This window comes from Phocoena phocoena, chromosome 6 (genome assembly GCF_963924675.1).
Source record: "Phocoena phocoena chromosome 6, mPhoPho1.1, whole genome shotgun sequence".
Taxonomy (NCBI): Eukaryota; Metazoa; Chordata; class Mammalia; order Artiodactyla; family Phocoenidae; genus Phocoena; species Phocoena phocoena.
Genome location: NC_089224.1, coordinates 6,367,241 through 6,385,948, shown reverse-complemented (window position 1 = coordinate 6,385,948; position 18,708 = coordinate 6,367,241). Strand labels below are relative to the sequence as shown.

Sequence of the window (18,708 nt, the reverse complement as noted above, 5' to 3'; positions counted from 1 at the left end):
GCGCCACCAGGGAAGCCCTAGTCTACTTATTTCTTATTTTGTGCTTTTGGTTGCTGATTTCGCTGTTTAACGTGGCCCCCGAGGTTGGGCTGCAGTGCTGTGTGGGGCTCCTATGTGTGTGAGGTTGTGCTGAGCCTGATAGAGAAAGCATGTGTGTCAGATAGGCTTCCTGCAGGCATGAGTCCTAGGGCTGCTGGCCTTGGGTCCAATGTTACGATGCAACAGCACACTAAATAAGGTGCCTTTAAATAGAAACACACATAAAACAAGGGGATGCACAGATCAGGGATGCAAAGGTGCTAGAGGCGTGTGAGCACCTATCCCTGTGTCTCCTCCGGCCGTGATGCTTCTGTATCCCTGACCCTGTGTCCACAGGGGCTTTATGAGCATCACCACCATGAATGATGAGAACTGACTGCCCATCAAAATGCACACGCACAGAAGCTACATGTCAGCGGCCAGCTATTAAGCCTGTCAGTCTGGACTGCCCACTACAAAGGGGAAGCGTGGGGGGAGGGGTGGATTTCTATTTACGGGCAAACGCTTCTGGCTCTCAAAACAACCTGCAGGGTGTTAGAGGTACAGGCTGAATTACATTCTCTCCATTAAAATTAAATGCATGCTTCGAAAACATTTATTAGACCAGAGAAGAAAACTTTAACCAGTAGGGTCATAAAAAGTCATAGTAAGGTGGGAACATTCTGTAAGATATTCAGGTATGCTTTGTATAAAAATGTGCCCTGAAAACTGCAAGAAGCTGCCAAAAGAAGAGAGAAAGAGATTGAGAGATCAAGAAGAGAGAGAGAGAGAGAGAGAGAGAGAGAGAGAGAAAGAGATTTTTAGCACTTAGCAGCGGTAGGAACAAAGAAATGAGCCTGTTTCACTGGCAAACCTACCCTTTTAAAGGACAACGTGGTCTCTTGCTTAGATGACAGTATAGGCTCCAAAGAAGCTTAGAGCCAGAAGAAATACAGGGTTAACTTGGAAAACAGATATACCTCTCATGTGACGGTGAGGGTGACGCGCCCTAAGGATGAGGCGGAACACACACCTCGTGCGATGCGAGACCCTCGCAGAGCAAGAGCTTTTGTAGGGTCTCTGCCACACCAGGCGGGGGTGACCTCCGACAAGTGGGGCTCACGTTACCGACTGTGTCACATGCCTTTGACGTTCTTTATCACATTTAATGCTCAAAATAATTTTATGAGCCAAGTGCTATCACCCACATTTGCCAGAAGAGGCTCTTCTGACCCCTCTCAGCTCTGTGTGAGGTCCCCGCCTCTCCGCATCCGTGGGCCTGGGGCTCCCAGGCACCCGCGGCCCCTTCTCCTTGGGCTCAGGCCCAGCCCACTGCCCCAGCCACTCCAGGGCAGGGCCACTGCAGAACCCACTGGGTGGGGGGCTGCCAGCTCCGACACCCCTCGGCCGTGGAGATGTGCCATCCAGGAGGTCTACAGACAATTTAGGGAAAAGCACTCAGGTGACAGGGTTGCACGACATTGGTGGGTCTGCCGGATCCCTTAACACTGACCCTCTACTCGGGGACCACACCCACCTGGCCCTCTGCTCTCCCTAGAACGGCTTCTTCCAACTTAGATACAAGCAGAGGCCCTTGCTACAATGAGTCAGGATTTTCAGTGCCTACAGTTAAAGAGAGTCACTTTGCAATTGATAAGATACTCCCCTTTTACGCTGACGTAGAGAATGGACTTGACACGGGGCGGGGAAGGGGAAGCTGGGACGAAGTGAGAGAGTGGCAATGACATATATACACTACCAAACGTAAGATGGATAGCTAGTGGGAAGCAGGCGCATAGCACAGGGAGATCAGCTCGGTGCTTTGTGTCCACCTAGAGGGGTGGGATAGGGAGGGTGGAAGGGAGGGAGACGCAAGAGGGAGGGGATATGGGGATGTATGTACGTGTGTAGTTGATTCACTCCGTTGTACAGCAGAAACTAACACACCATCGTAAAGCAATTATACTCCAATAAGGATGTGAAATAAATAAATAAAAAGATACTCCCCTTTTGTTCCTAAGTAGAACATTTTATTACTGCCAAGACGCTTCATACAGAGCACAGATAACATGCTTACACGACTCTGATGAGCAGACCTCCCTGGCCTTCTACACGTGTGGAGAGAGGCCCGGGGAGACAGCACGCCTCCTGTGGCTGGGTCATCCTGGAGGCGTGCCTGCTCTGGATTTCCGGTTCCCTGTCCACGAAATGAAGGAACAGTGACCTCTCCGGCCCCTTTTGGCGCTAGAATTCTGAGTCAATGGAATATTCAACAGACGACGAGCACGGTTCCTGAGGTGCCCACGCCATTCCCTGTGAAAGCTGCCAGGTGATCGCGGAAGTGGGATCTCGGGCCCTGGTTCCCATCCACTGTGACTGGTGGTCTGCTAACCGTGTCACATCACGGGGAAGAGGCTGGTGAGGCTCAAGCATAAGCCACACGAGGAAGGGCAGGGAGTGATGAGCTTTCAGAACATAAAGCAAGTCTTTCATGCTCTAAAAACCATGAATATATGTATGCACTTTGTGTGCAGAAAGAACGTGACAAATATTCACCAAACAGTAGCTGCCTCTGGAAGGGGAAAGAGGTCAGGACCCCTTTCTTGGTCGATGCGGCAAAATGGGCTTCCTCCACCCCCGGGGCTGGCACGCAGGGCGGGTAACAGGGGCAGCTCTCCCAACAGGATCCTGTCCTGGAGATGCTGGCAGGGTTGGTCTTGGTGACACAGAGTGGCTGACTGTCTCCTAGTTCATCCGTCCTGGTCCCCTTCCTCCTTCCGTGGAAACCAAAGAAGGGTGAGCCTGGGGTCCTGGCTCACCTGAGGACCTCACCTGCCGGACGGCCTGAGGTCTCCCCGCCAGGGCAGGACAGTGTCATGTTGCTGCAGGGCTGGAATCGATGCAGCACGTGCCTCTGCCAGGATTCTGCATCTATTGTGACTTTCCAAGAAGAGCTGTCACACCTGGTAGGGCCTCAGGGCCCCCAGGGGCAGAAAGAGGCGGGACCCACACTCGGCTCAGCTGGAGTGGTAACAGCTGCACACCAGCTGCTTGCTGGCTGGTTCTACTTGGCTCTGCGTCTAGAGGAACGTGAGGAAGACCCAGGGGAGGATGTAGAAACATAGAAAAAAGTACTTTGAAAACGGAAAAGACCTTGGTGGACGCCTAGTTCAGTGGTTTCCAAACCAGACGGAGGAGCCGGGGGGTGTTTTCAAGGAGATGTGAGAACCAGAACACACAGGTGCTCCCTAGGAAGCCGTCGGCAGAGAGGATTCTGCCGATTCTGTGCAGGAGATGAACTAAAAACACTGACCACCCCCTCTCTTTACAGATGAGGAAACGAGACTCAGAGAGGACTGTGGGGCAGTGTGTCCTCAGAGAACTCCTGCCCTGTCAGGACAGAGCTGTGTCATCCGCGTGTTACACTTTATAGTGGATGCTGATGGGACAAAGAAGACAACTCGGTCATCCCGCAGGGTCGGCTTTGCCTTATCGATGACATTTTGTCCTATATCATAACCACTCACGTCTTAGTCTTAGTTACTATGGCTTTGAGTGCATTCTTCTGATTCCATTGTATACCTGCTCAAAGTTTTGCAATCATTAGAATAGAAATAATAAGTGCTTTCTGACTACTCAGGTATTATATAGAAGACTTTTTTTTAATGGAAGAGGGGGTGAAAATAATCAATGCATGGCAAGTCCTCAGGTTGCTATAGTTCCCTCGTTAAAAACTTGGTCCCAAGACTAATTTTAACTCCTAAACTTAATTTTTTTGGTCTATATAAAAACTGCAGATGATAAAGCACCATTTTTTGTCTGGTAATTTGCTGAGGGGGAAGGTGTTGCATGGACTAGCTTTATAGATGTCCCCAACCGACGAGTGAGCAGTTTGGAAGCTAACTTAGGTCACCTGAATCATGTCTGACCAAACGTTTTCATCATGTTAATACTACTGACCTCATTTTATGATACATTTATATGATAATTTATATATTATCTGTAGAATTTAGAAAATATAGACAACTCGTGTGCACTGTGCTATGAATTCCTGAAATTGTGATCAATACAAAATATTGATTTAATAAAGTATCCAACTGATAAACTGTTGAACTTTGAACCTTGGGGTCTGAATCCCTGTTTTCTCCCATGAGTTCCTTTTCTGAATCATTTAAATTATTACGATGACGGTAAACTACTCCAAATTTGGGGGCTGATCGCATCATACCATTTGAAAACACTGCTGTCCCAAGAATAGTAAAGCTGGTCTTTTTTCTTTCTTTTTTTTTTTTTGGCTATTACTTTATCCCTTAGTCCTATGTAATTAGAGATAGGATCTCATTCATACTATCAGGCCACCTACCCTTTTGTAGATGTTCTAGCACTTTTGTAACATAAAATCAAGTTCTTATTTATCAGTTAATTAAAATAGAGTTCAATTAAATTTTGGATTAAGGATTTAATTATCTAAATCATTGGTAACCCTAGAATCTGGTGAAATTACCAACGAATCAGGTAGAAAAGATCTCCTTGAACTTTATAAAATGTCACTGTATTTGTCAATGATAAAACTAGAAGACGGAAGACGACAATTTTTTTTTTTTTTTTTGCGGTACGCGGGCCTCTCACTGTTGTGGCCTCTCCCATTGCGGAGCACAGGCTCCGGACGCGCAGGCTCAGCAGCCATGGCTCACGGGCCCAGCCGCTCCGCGGCATGTGGGATCCTCCCGGACCGGGGCACGAACCCGTGTCTCCTGCGTCGGCAGGAGGACTCTCAACCACTGCGCCACCAGGGAAGCCCGACAATTTTTTTTGAAGTCTCATTATTTTTATTATTCATCTAGTTGATTCTAAAAATCTGTAACAGTGGTTCACAAAGTACGGTCCACAGATCCCTGGGGCCCCCAAGACACTTTTCGGTTAGGTCAAGATATTTTCATGATAATATTAAGACCGTAGTACCTTTTTACTATGTTGATCTTTAATCTGATGGCACAAACGCAAAGGTGGGTAAAATCGCTGGTGCCTTAGGGCAAAGCAAGGTAATGGCACCAGCAGGTTCCTGTGATGGTGACGCCCCTCACCCTGCCACAGCCAGCGTAAAGCCAATGCTGCTTACACTGCGTGTCCCGGATGGAGGAGTGAGTCTTCCTTGGGGAGGGTTTATAATTTTTAGTCAATCTCAGCCCTGAGCACATGCTTCAGCATCCTGTCAGACAGGTGGGAGGCGTGCAGAAAGGGTTTCTGTTCCCACCGAGGACGGCGGTCATCTCGAGGATGAACACCATGCGCCCGAGCTCCCGAACCCACCGAGTCCCTCACAGAACGCCGCTGCACTTGAAGGGACCTGCAGACAAACCGAGGCCAGTCAGGCTTGGGGATCTGGCATTTCCTCAAACACAGATGAAGGGAGCCTGTCACTTCAAGGAAAACAACTGACGTCATTCGTTGCCGATGATAAAACTTGAACACTCAAGCAAAACTTAGACTCTTGGAATTATGACAGCGTCCCAGGAGTTGAAGACTTTTCTGATGAGATCGACGATGACATTAACACGTGGGGCTTTATTGTGCTTACAGTACAATGAAACTGTCAGTATTTGGAAGATCTGCATTGCTCGGGAAACCAGTACTTTCCAGATGGCCAACACATGATGCTACAGCGTCACGTAAGAGCAGAAGGCCCGTCTAAGGGCGAGACCGACTAACAACAGGGTAGGGAAGGGTCTTCGGAGGGATTCAGATTCTACGTGGCAATTACTTTAAAAAAACTACCACTTGTGTTTTGGTGTAGTATCAACGAAGAACATCTACAGCTATCTGAAAAGGAGATTAGATTGAAAGCACTCCTTTTTCCAATTACAAGTCTGTGCAAGGCCAGATTTTCTTCATCCAAGACAGCGTATGGGCACAGACTGAACGCAGAATTCAGCAGTCTTCTACAAACCAGACATTCAAGGCACTGGAAAAAATCCAGGGCAATTCTACTATTATCAGACTTTTTTTGGGGAAAATTTAGTTATTTTTCATAAAATATGTTAACATGTAATAGCTTTTTCTTATTATTATTATTTGAATTTAAAACTTCTGTTTTAATTTCAGGATGGTAAATGGTGATAGAGATAGCCCATATAAAAAAACCTTAATAATTTGGGGCTATCGATAATTTTTAAGCAGGTAAAGGGGGCCTGACCAAGAAGGTGAAGAATTGCTGGTCTATAGGCTAGGAACAAGCCAAGCTGTTAAAACAGGTGGACTGTTACATGTTCTACTTTCACATAATTCGTTGCGATACTTGCTGATATATAACTAGAATATCAATTCCTACAATGACCCAGATAAGTACGGTACAAAATTATCTTCAGAGGTCAAGAATATAAGCATTACCAATATTTTTCTTGTTACTTAGAATAATTTCACTCGCAAGTATTAGTAATTCTCCCGATTAGAAGGAAAGGGAATGGAAATAAGGGATAATTCAAGGGAATGGGCTGAATAACTTACAATAAAGCTCAGAGAAATACGCACCAAATTCTGAAAGTGTCATCAGTGGCCCCCACTGACTGAAAGGTGGACGAGGTAAAGGGCAGGATAGAGCCTTTTTACAGTGGGATGACGGGCGGCTATCTCCATTCCACCCCCAGTGTTTGTCATATTGAGAGAGAGAGAGAGAGAGAGAGAGACCCATGTATCCAGGAATGATTACTGAAACACCCCTGATAATGTTCAGATGTTCTGCCATGATGTAGCCTGAGACCCATCACAAAACCCTCACTGCTAATACCTAACTTCGTTTTACCTTCATTTATCTGGCGGTTCAACCGACCTGTGCCTGCTGTCCCCACAATGCTCTAAGTCCCATCTCTGTTCTTTCCACTGTGTTACACACCCTCCACCCCTGCTTGGCACCTCTGGCCAACGTTACCTTGACTGGCCCCTTAGAGCAGTGGGGATTATTAACCAGGGGGGATTCTGCCCTACAGGGCCATGTGGCACAGTCTGGAGACACTCTGGGCTGTCACAGTTAAAGACAGGGAGGGGCGGTGTGTGCCACAGGCATCGGTTGGGTGGGCACAGTCCAGAGATCAGGCTGAACATCCTACAAGGCACAGGACAGTCCGCCTGACAGAGACCGTCAGTACTGCCGAGACGGAGAAAACCAGGCTTAGAAGCAGGAAAGGATCCTGCAGTAATGACATATAAGGCCTCTGCCTTTTACCTTTTTCTAACTTTCTGTTCTCCTCTTTCAAACAGTTAATGTGATGTATATACTGTAATACCCACCTCCACCCCCGACCCTGCCGCCCTGAGCCACTGGTTTAGCGTCACTAACAAGGCAAGGTGGTGTGGAAGCTCGAACTGGGATCCCGCCACCCCAATCTTCTAGTTAATGTGACCTTCAAGTTATCTACTTCTGAGGCTCAGTTCCATCCTCTACAAATACAGAGAAAAAAAAAATAATAATAACGCTGTTTCCGCACAGTTATGAGGATGGGAGACAGTGTGTCAGAGAACGGAACTCACTGCCAGACATACAGCAGGCGCTCCACAAGTGCACAAGGGTGCTGTTGACCCCCACGGGCACTAGCTGAGCACCCCTTTCTCCACCAGCCACTGCAACGGAGAAGTACGGAACGAAGAAGCGGCATCGCGGCGACAGCTTGTCATCTGGGAGTAAAAGAGAGGCTTGGACCTCAGGTAAGGCGACCGAGAAACATCCCCACCGCTTGAACAAGTGTAAATGAGCGCCTCGGGGCTGGAGCCTGGAGTCCTGCGGTCACGGCACCGTCCCAGCCCGCGCTCGGCCCCAGCCGAGGCTGCGCCACGGTGCCACAGGCAGCCAGACCCCAACCGAGGTGGCTTCATTCTCTGCTCAGGACAGACCCTTCGCGGTGTGCCTTGAATAAGAGCACCCGATGCTACTTCCCCACTCGGCCGGCGTGGGGAAGGACAGCCGGCAGGAAGGAGTTTGCAGGCTTCCCGGAGCCCCGTCCTGCTGCTCCCCGCTCTCCCAGGAGAAGCCCCAGCAGGCCTGCACCAAGCGCGTCCGCCGCTGGGGGGAGCGCCTGCCCCGCAAGACGCGACGCAAGCGCAGGGCGGTCCCGTCTTTCGCGGGAGACACCCCCCACCCCCACCTCCTGCGTCTGCGGGGACCGTGGCGCATCCCCAGGGTCTTAGGAACCTGGAGCTCAGGTGCTCAGATCTGTCTCCGGAGCCCTTTTTCCCGGCTCTGGTTTGCTCTCTGGGACTTGCCTTTCTGCAGTAGGTGCGAGTGTTTTGCTTCTGATTGAAACGGCAGTGCTCATTCTACAGCGAGTTACTGGGTTATTAAAAAATAAGTCTCCTCCACATTGGCTACGTTTGGGACAGTGGACTTTCCCCTGGGATTCCATGAAGAGGAACGCAAAACCGTGGCCATTTCCCAGTGATGAACTAAAAGATATTACTGAATGTGAACTGTGTTTTTATATCATTTTAACTCATGTAATAACTTGTTCCTCTTATATGTTCCAAGGATGACAAAAGAGCAATTCTATTTGTGATACTAAGTGCATTTTTAACATATTTGGCTTCAAGTGAGCAAAGGTGATGGACTTACTGACAAGTGTACCCAGGGAGTCATACAAGTTATTCCTGTTGCTCCTCCCCCAGGCCCTGCTTGAGAGGAAACAGCGCTGCTGACCCGCCTCACAGCTCTCCCCAGGAATCTTCCCCGCCCGGAGGGGGAGCTGTCAGAACTGACCCCCTGCACCGCAGGCCCCCACGACAGCTGTTCTCTTGCTCTCTGGACAGCCCCTGCCTGACTGGTTCCACCTCACCTACACCCACTCGCATGGCTGGCCTTCTCTCCTGGAGCCTGATCAGTAAAAATGCCTACGTACTCGCCCCGGGCCCAGCTGGTGGTTGCTGGTACTGTGCTTCCAGAACAAATGGTTGGTTTATGCGTGGCCTAAAAATAGCCAGCTTCAGGTAGATGATGCCTCTTAAGTGTGGGCAGCACCTCGCTGGGTGTTTGGCTTTGACTCACTGCAATAGGGGCACTCCTGCTCCAATGCCATACACATTTTTTCCCCTGGAAGGCCTTCTGTTTTGTAAAATCATGCAGAAAGAAAGAGAAAGAAAAAAGAAGAAAACAAGAAAGGAAGGGAGGAAGGAAGGAATGGAGGAAGGAAGGAAGAAAGAGGACTTAAAGGAACAACAGGGCTAGGACCAGGCCACTGGAAACCCAGGGTGCATGGGGACCAGGGCCCTAAAGAAACCAAAGTCAATCAGTTAAAGTCGCTACCAACATGCAGTTTCATCACAGCCCATCCCTGGCATCCGCGCAGCCTTGAAGCCCGGGGGCTCATCTTCTCCTTGTGCAGGTCCTGGGAGATATTATCTTCTAGCGCAGGGCAGCGATACCAGAACTAAAAGGTGGTCCAGGGCAGCCTTTCTCCTCCATCATGTTCTGCTTGGCTTCTCGGGGACCCCTAGGGTCCACGCCGCCCAGCACAGTGCAGCACCGGTGTCCTGAGGCCCTCACCCCGTTCCTGGCGCTAGAGAGAAAGACTTTCTTCTCCGGATCTTCATAAATACACTGTCCTGGCGGTCACTTTAACTTTGGGACACCCTGCCGGCCCACCTCCAAACATCACCATGCAGGAGGAAATGGAGGACCCCCAGGACCACTTCCCTGTTTACCAAACACCTGAGGGCCCTACGCACAGGAGACACAGCGAGGGACCAGGCTGAATCTGACGGTCTGGTGGCCGAAGCACCAGGGGTCGTGCCAGCCTCCGGGTGGAAGGGCCCATGCCTGACGTCCACCGGGCACTGTGGCAGTTCAGACGCTCCCTGCTGAGCGACTGATGACTTTTTAGCAGAGGATAATGACCAAACACTCTGAAATGACGTCAGCTCCAAATCTCAGATGCTCTAGTAGGAAAGGGTACCAAACCCCCCCCTTCATCTCCATGTCAGAGCTCTGGATGGGTGGGAAACTCACCCTGGAGAGAAAGAAAGAGTCAAGGTCTCCCTGACACTGTCACTGGGGTGGGATGTAACGAGGTACCTCGCGGTGCCTCCATGCACACAGCTAGCCTCCAGGGACTTACTGTAAACTCCCGGTTGGGGGTGGAAAGCTGTGCGAAAACAAGTCAAGCACCTGGGGTTATACTTTTTTACCAGGCAAACCCTGTCCTTTTGTAACATGGTGGGTGGGGTGTGTGGGGAGATGAAGCTATGTTCGTGGGAGGGACCTCGGTGACCACACGGGGTCTCGGCAGTACAGAAACGTCCCCCCTGGGGACGGGAGCCACCCCTGCAGGCTGCTGAGGAGGGGGGTTCGAGGCTGCTGGTACCCTGCTAACGGTGGCCCGGAGCAGCAGATGACCTCCATGTCCAGTTTCTGGAGGCACCCCTCTAAACTGCTGTGCGAACTGGGGTGACCTAAGTTACCCCAATAGCTCCAGTAACTCCCATTTGGCTAAATACGTCTCCTGTGGTCAGCCAGGACCTTGAACAAAAATCGGCTGTGCCCCCATCATTGAGAAAATCCCAAAGTGCAGTGTGTGTGTGTGTGTGTGTGTGTGCGCGTGTGGTGTGGTGTGTGTGTTTTCAGATGTGTATGTTTAGAAGAGAAAGAAGAAAAGAAACTAAGTATCAGAACACAATTTATGCTTAAAGTTCATTTGGAAAACCCCTGAACTCACAAAAAGTGGCTCCCAAGAGTAACGACTTTCAGGCCAGTTAGAAAGCAACACTTTTTGGATGTAAAAGCAGCAGCCATGTCCACTGTGGGTCACCTGAAACCAATTTCAAATGTGCTTCCTGCAGGTTAGCTCTACTGCTGCCAGACTGCAGTCTGAAAAATGAGACGTGCTTTGGGTAATCCAAGAGAGGAAAGGAGTGCATGTCAACGGTCGGGACCCGTGCCGTTTGGATGGCGTCGTACAGAACCAGTGCTCATTGTGCCAAAGGAAACTAGGACGCAGCACTGAAGTTCATGTGCACATACGTGATTCACATACACATGTGTGTCCATGATGTATAGACAATTCTAATCATTTGTTTTACCCTCTTATGAGCGGCTCCTTACATTTAGTCAGTGTTAATTGAAACCCATGGGTCACAGTGTATAGGAACTGAAATTAGAAAAGAACCCTATAGCCTATTTTGAAAATACCAACTATCTGATAAATTATATTACTATATTCTACACAAAGGTATCAAAGACAGCCCTTAGCACAGATGGAGAATGAAAAAAGCTCACGACCATAACTACCTTAAATAAAATTAAATATCAGTATTCTGGTATCAGGTAAGAAGAGAATTACCTAGTGTATAAGGCAGGAATGTCAGTGTATAGTATCTTTAAAAAACCACCTCAGTTTCTCACAGACAAGCTTAACAAAGTTATTAACATTTGCATGGCTCTTAGAGTTTTTGAAGCACTTTAACATCTATTATTTCGCTCTTTCAATGCAACTGAGATAGCTTTCTACAAAATAGAAATGCAACAGGAGTGTACGCAGGAGGAAAGGTTAAACAGTAGAAGCAGATGAATTTGTTCAACAAGTCAAGATACTTATTAATTCATTTGTTTGAAACAAAATAGCTTGGATTATATACCCCTGCTTGTCTGCCTTCTTGGGCAGAGAAAGGGCAAGAATAATTTCCACATATTTGCATCCGCCGTTAGTTCACAGTAAAGGAAATAAAATCCTATGCTTTATTAGAAGAAAACCTAACGTAACCGCAAACAGCACTTCCCACAAATGGGCTCGGCCCCCTGCGGGGCTCAGCACGGGGGAGGGGCACTCGCCCGAGGCCCAGGTCTGGGGCACAGGTGCTCTGGGCAGAGCAGCTTGTTCTGATCCTGCCCCCTCCTTGGTCAGTGGTGGCCTTCTCCCCGTTTCTGAGCTTCAAAGCCTTGTACCGATGTCTGATTCCTCCTTCCCCTCCGTCAGCTGCCAGCACCTCCTGTTCTAACTCTTGTTCTCCCCCTGAGTCTCCTTAGTCTGGTTCTGGGGCCTTCACTCAGGGTCCTACTGTGATACTATGGACCCTTTACCAGGTCAGGCCCCCACCCGCTCCGGACACCCCAGCAGCCTGACACTCCTCAAGTTCTCTCGGTACCCCTTCAGTGGGTCTTCCCTGCACGGCATTCAGTGCAGACTATGAAGAGCGGCACTGGGGGCCTGCAAACGCCACCCTCTCTGTCCTACCAGCTGTGTCTCTATGTCTCTGCACTCACTGACCCATCCACGTAAGCCACGGCACCGGACTTCCTCCCGGTCCACACTTACCGTCCTGCCCTCTACACCTGTAACCTCCTCCTGGGAAACCTCCTCATCGACGGGCCCGTCCCTAGTGCTCGCCCCGTAAATCCTTTCCTGACTTCCCTGTAACTCAGCGCGGCCCCCCTCTCCTTCCCTCAGGCTCTTTACATCGCGGCAACCTTTCCCTTCTCCCCAGGGGTAGATGGCGAGCCCCTTGAAGGCAGGGACTGTACTTTCTTATTGCTGCATCCCTGACGGGCTAGCACAGTGCCTCGTTTATTGGAGAGACTCCATCTCCGCTGAACTGTGCAGAAAATCATGTATATTTTTTTATAGAAAACAAGCGTGAAGGCAGGTGAGGTCATTCTTGGCTCAAGCCTTTAGAAAAGAAGGAGGCCTCCCGTTCCCTCCAAACACTGTTACTCACCCTCCTAATGAGCGATCAACAGCCAGTAAATGACTCAGCCAGGGGATGTGATTCAAAGCTGCAACAGACGTGAGCCTGAGTCACACTGGCAGCTGGGCAGTTCTGTCCTGCTTTTCATCCGAAAAGCCGGAGGGAACGGCCACAAGAACGAGCGAGTGAACCAGGGGCAGATGTTGTAACTGGACAAACAGCTCGAAGCTGGGTTCCCAAGCGTGGCAGGTGGCTCATTATGCGTGACAGAGGCAAGAGAGCAGGCTAATCAGGCCTAGATCCCACAGCTGCGGAGATTCCAGCCCTGTGCAGTACGCTCTCCGGGGGGACCAAGTGTGAGGGAGGGCGTGTGTGTGAGGTGGGCCCGTGGGATGCTTTCACTTTGCTGGTAGAGCAGAAAAGTGCTAATATGCACATCAGATACTACGTGAAAATTAGCAGTGCTTTATTTGCTGTTGACCTTTTTATTTTGGCGAAAACTCTTAAAATTGACCACGTTCTAAATTATGAATAACTCAACTTAGAAATTATTTACGAGTCTACACTGAATTTTACAGTGTTCAAACAGGAAAGAAGCCTATCCCATTTTTTTAAAAAAGGTGAGAAAGAATCAGATTTAAAAAATAATCTGGACTCAGTTAAAAAATCTTCTGGGAGTATGTTTGCATATTTTGAGTATAAACAAGAGTTTTCTCACTAACAGAATTTTAGAAAGGGGTTTAGGATCAATTGCTAAGATAGCCTTGGTCCTTTTATCTGACTGGGGACACGATCCTTGCAGGAACATGCAATAATCTTATTTCTAAGCGCTGCTCCAGTTATGCCAGAGAAACTAACAAAGAAATGATCAGCCTATGGAAAGGCACGGCAGGAGGAAGGAAGGAAGATTAGAGGAAAGAAGAAAAGAAGGAAGGTGACGGGTTGGGGGGGAACGCAGTTAGGAAAGACAGCAAAAGGCAGGAAGAAAGACGACTGCAGGAGAGCAAGACCCAGAGAGATGGGAGCTTCAGAGGCGCCTGGCGTGTCTGAAATCATCAAAGGGGACGAAGGCTTTGCCATCAAGGGAGGTGCGAGGAGATGCAAGATGATGCAGACACGGCGGTGTGGGGGGAATCCACATTTTCCAAAAAGCAACAGAGGACCTCAAAGCTGCATAGTTACAGAAACATTCAAGTTTAGACAAACTGTGACCTGAAGAAAGTGCCACAGCAATTAAAAAAGAAACAGCCACTAATACTTAAGTTTCTAACCCCCAGGCGTGTGGTACGACTTTTAGTCTATTATGTCCTTTAATCCCAATGCCAATCCAGGGGGTAGGCATTGGTAGACCCACGTGATGGATCAGGTAACTGATAGGGAGGGTAAGGAGCTGGTCTGAGATCTCGTGTCTGGTAATGGAGCCAAGGTCTGATCCTAGCGGACTCCTTCATTCACTCCTTCATTCACTCATTCATTCACTCTCTTAACAGATGTTCACCACGGGACACGGCCAAGCTCCTGGGTGTCACTTACTGGAAGTAGCTGGTGAAAAAAAGAGACAAATTCCTTGCTCTCGGGACCTTATCATCTAGTAAGAAAGACAGTCAATAGCTAAGTTAACCAATGTCTAATCATAAAATTTGAGAGATACTAGGAATGAAACGGCCAGAGAGGAGTAATGGAAAATAAAGCAGGCCAGAGAGTCTGACGGAGCCTGAGGGTTGGGAAGGGGCCACAGAGGAAGGAAAAAGCCCACAGAGGTGAGGGAGCTGGTGGGGGGGGGGGGGGGACGTGCAAACGCCCCCCCCCCGCGGGAGAAGATGTCCGGCCAGAGCGAGGTGGGCAGGCCCGGAACGTTTTATTCTACGTGCTCTGGGAAGGCAAAGAATGATGTTACCCGGGCTAGGTGTCAACAGGCAGGAGGCGCTGGCGGGATTCTAGGAGAGATGACAGTGGCGTGGCCGTGGCTGGTGACAGGGGAGGTGGAAGGGTGGACTGGAGACGGAGCGTGGTGGCAGGAAGAAGAGGCCTGGGGGACAGAAGGGATGTGAGGGGCGCAGGAGGGGGAGCCACCGAGGACCACACTAGTCCTGGGCGCTGCCCTGCCGTGTATGCATGTATGCCTTTGATCTTCTTGGCATGTTTCTTTCTTCCTTTTTTAAAATTATAGTTGATTTACAATGTTTCAGGTGTACAGCAAAGTGATTCACTCACATATGTACATATATATATACATATGAATATACCTATTCTTTTTCAGATTCTCTTCCATTATAGGTTATTTCAAGATACTGAGTATAGTTCCCTGTGCTCTACAGTAGGTCCTTGTTGGTTTTCTATTGATATTCTACATCTTAGCACATTTCTTACACCGAAGAGTGAGCTAGATTATTTTAAACTGATTTTCAAACTGGTGTTTTACATGTGTACCTTTTATAAGTAATTCATGTGCTAAAATCTCCGTTTCCACACTGAGCTCACCCTGGGATGGCCACCCTGCCCTGGTCCACACTGTCCAGGAAGGGATGGGGCAGAGCAGGGAGAAGGCCTTTCTAACCGGGCCATCTGGGGTAGGACCACAGCTCTGCCATTTCTCTGGGCAGATACAGAGAAGTCACTGCGCTAAGCCTCAGACTTCACATTCACACGTGGCAACTCTCTCACAGTTTGCTTGTGAGAATCAAATAAGATCACTTGCAGGAAGTCCTGGCCTGTAGCAGGAAGTCAGTGTTAGACTCTCCCCTTCCTTTCCTTCCCCATCATGGTGAGGAGAAGGCCATCAAGAGGTCCTCCGAGAACCCCCCCCCTGTGACAGACGCACGGTCTGAGACTGTCTCGGGTAACTGGGATGCACTCCAGGGAGGACCGCAGATCCTGTTTGGGGGCCTGAAGTGTCCACGCACGGCAATTCTCGCTCTGTAACAACAACCTCAGCCCCTGCCTAGGGGGGCTGCCAGATAAAATACAGGATGCACAGTTAAATTTGGAGTTCAGATAAACCACAAGTATTTTTAATGTATAAGTATATTCCAAACACTATTTGGGACATACTTATACTAAACATTTTCCATTGTTTAACTGAAAGTAAATTTGACTGAGCATCTGCTATTTTTTTTTTTTTCTTTCTAAATATGGCAAATCTGCGACCAGGCAAATCTCTGCATTGGTCAGGAATAACTGCTCCCACACTCTCCCTTCACAGTCCCCCGAGATGCTCCAATTCTTCTCTGTACTAGAGGTTATGTCCCTCACCACCCTGGTTCTCTACTGCTTCTCTTTCTTTCTTCTCTGCATATTTCATGCACCCCCCTCTCACTCCTATCATATCAATATAGGAAGGTCCAAAGTCTCTGGAGTAGCCCTCTGGTAGGTCCAGAATTTGACTGCAGGGTCATAAAGGATGCTGCTGTGGGGACCGTGTGTGTGTGCGTGCGCCTGCTGTGTTCACTTCTTAAAACGAGGACTGTGTTAATCACGCATCACAGGGAATACATCTGGAAAGTTTTGTAGTAGCAGTGAATTAAACTTGCATCCACACCGTGGAAGCTAATGGAAGCTGCTTAGACCCTCTGAGTAGAATCAGTTAGTGAATAAACTGAAGGAGAAAAAGCTTTGAGTTCATTCAATAATCACCATTATCAAAAGTCAAGAGTTGGAAACCCTTTGTTTTAAGTCACACTACATGAAAAGCACTTGAACGTGAGGGCTACGGTTTCATCTGTCTGAAGGCGCCTTTTATACAGTACATACTCGGGAGCTTCCGTTCCCAGTTTCAGTGCTGAGGGTAAGAAGGGAAGAAGGCAAACAACCAGTTAGTTCCAGAGGCAACCCGAGCAGCATTCCTGTTTACCGTCCCACAGCAAGACAAGGAGCTTTGTCCAGAAGGAGAAACAACGCACCAAGAGAGACAGCTCTGTTATTCACACATTGTCAGGTGAACTTAAAGCACCTCCTATCAAGAGTTACTTTACAGCCTGGTACAAGCTCGTTTTCTCTCTGTGGACTGGGAACAGAACGTTCAGACCGGTGCCCGTCCGGGGACAACACTTTGAGCAGCAGTGGTAGAGGAGACCCCAGAATTTTATACGCCACACCCTCAGTAAAATAACACAAATGGGGAGATCTCCCCCTTCTGGCCACTTCGTGGACCAAAGACCCTCTTATTCCCTTTCAGTGAAGGCACAAAATATGTTTTGCACTCTAACCATCTAAGTAAGTCTAGGTATCTATGGAAACGCGCGCCCAGGTCAGAAAGGGGAGGGGTTGTGCTTACTCTTCTTGTCGTAAGTCACTGACGCTGCGGTCCAGGGAGATCATGTCACTCGCCACCATGTTAAATCCAAACTCTTTAATGCTGGCTTGAACTGCATGTTTGAATTCTGGTCCCAAAACCAACGGCTTGGCTTTCTCTCCAGGGCCACCAAACACTCCGTGAGGCTCGGGCTCTTTGGGTTCAAAGTTACCGAGGACCCCTGGGCGGAGCACAGGATCACGGTACGTGAAAGTCTGAGGCTTAAATGTGAGATACTGCCTCTGCATTATGTCTTTCTGGTTATCTCCTCCAGCATGGCGCTCTTGTTCATGTTTGGCCTTGTTTTTTCTTCTAATAGACTCTAAGTCCACTTCTACTCCTTCAACATGAGGCCAGGGCACCACGGGTTTGAATCTGTCATCCCCAGGAGCTAGTCCATTGCCCCCTCGGTCAGGCATGGGGTTATTAACAGCTCTGTCTTCCTACACAAAAGGGAGGGGGATATACAGTGAGTACATGAAGGCAACCACAACAGAGTTTATGACACCAATTTTCATGTTTTCAAAATAGCTGAGGCAACAAATGGTCTGAAATATGAAACAGAAGTAGGCCATGAATCAGGGCCCCCAACAGAAGGTACCTTTCCCAGGGGGAACCAAGAAGAGACTATTTCCTTGCCTAACCGTTCCAAAACAAAGGGGTGGATACATTTTTTTACTTCTCCCCTTATAAACACGACTCTATCAAAGACCCCTTAATAAAGCATATTGCTGTTTTCTTTCTTTTCCCCTATTTTTTTGGCTGCGCTGTACAACATGTTGGATCTTAGTTCCCCCAGCAGGGATCGAACCCGTGGCCCTTGCAGTTGGAACCATGGAGTCTTAACCACTGGACCGCCAGGGAAGTCCCAAAGCACACTGTCACAGGTCAGAGCAATGAGGTTCTAGGACCTGTGACTAAAGGAGGCACTTAACAGGTCCCGTTGCACAGTGTGGTTTTCCCAGTTATCTGGTGTGCGAGGAATATGATATTTTGTGGGTCACACAGCCACGCGGTGGCAGCACTGTTAGGCATCACCCACCCCGAGGCTGGCTTCGTGCTCCAAATGCCAGAGGAACAGGGCTGGGATTTGCACTCAACAGCCCCCATTAGGTATTCCCTGCTCAGTGAAAGTTTAGCTGAGTTCCAAACTATTAAAAAAAAAAAAAAAAAAAAAAAAAGCTCTAGTGACTGTAACCGAGTCAGCTGGGGCTTTTAAACCACACCCAGTACCTAAGTTGGCCATGTTCCAGAAGCAACCCAAGGAAACACAGACGCTGTGTGTACAGGTATTCTGGGAGGGGTGTCTCCCTTTCCTCACCCCCTGCACATATCTTCCCGTCAGAAGTCCTGAGTGCAGGGTGTCCCTGGTGGCGCAGTGGTTGAGAGTCCGCCTGCCAATGCAGGGGACACGGGTCCCAGCCCTGGCCCGGGAAGATCCCACATGCCGGGGAGCCACGAAGCCTGTGCGCCACAACTACTGAGCCCGCATGCCATGACTACTGAGCCTGCGCTCCAGAGCCTGCGAGCCACAACTACTGAAGCCCGTGTGCCACAACTACTGAGCCCGCGGGCCACAACTACTGAGCCTGCACTCCAGAGCCTGCGAGCCACAACTACTGAAGCCCGCGCGCCTAGAGCCCGTGCTCCGCAACAACAGAAGCCACCGCAATGAGAAGCCTGTGCAGGGCAACAAAGAGCGGCCCCCCGCTCGCTGAAACTAGAGAAAGCCCACGCAC

At 49.1% G+C, this 18,708-nt stretch overlaps 1 protein-coding gene across 4 annotated transcripts in view; it reads right to left on the bottom strand.

Moving 5' to 3' along the window:
- The window catches only part of GALNT7 (polypeptide N-acetylgalactosaminyltransferase 7), a 115,938-nt gene that overhangs the window by 40,171 nt on the left and 57,059 nt on the right, over positions 1-18,708 (bottom strand). For all 4 annotated transcript variants that reach the window (XM_065879151.1, XM_065879150.1, XM_065879153.1 and 1 more), the window contains exon 2: positions 16,952-17,412. In XM_065879151.1, the coding sequence (XP_065735223.1) occupies positions 16,952-17,412 (461 nt within the window). The remainder of the gene's footprint in view (positions 1-16,951; positions 17,413-18,708) is intronic.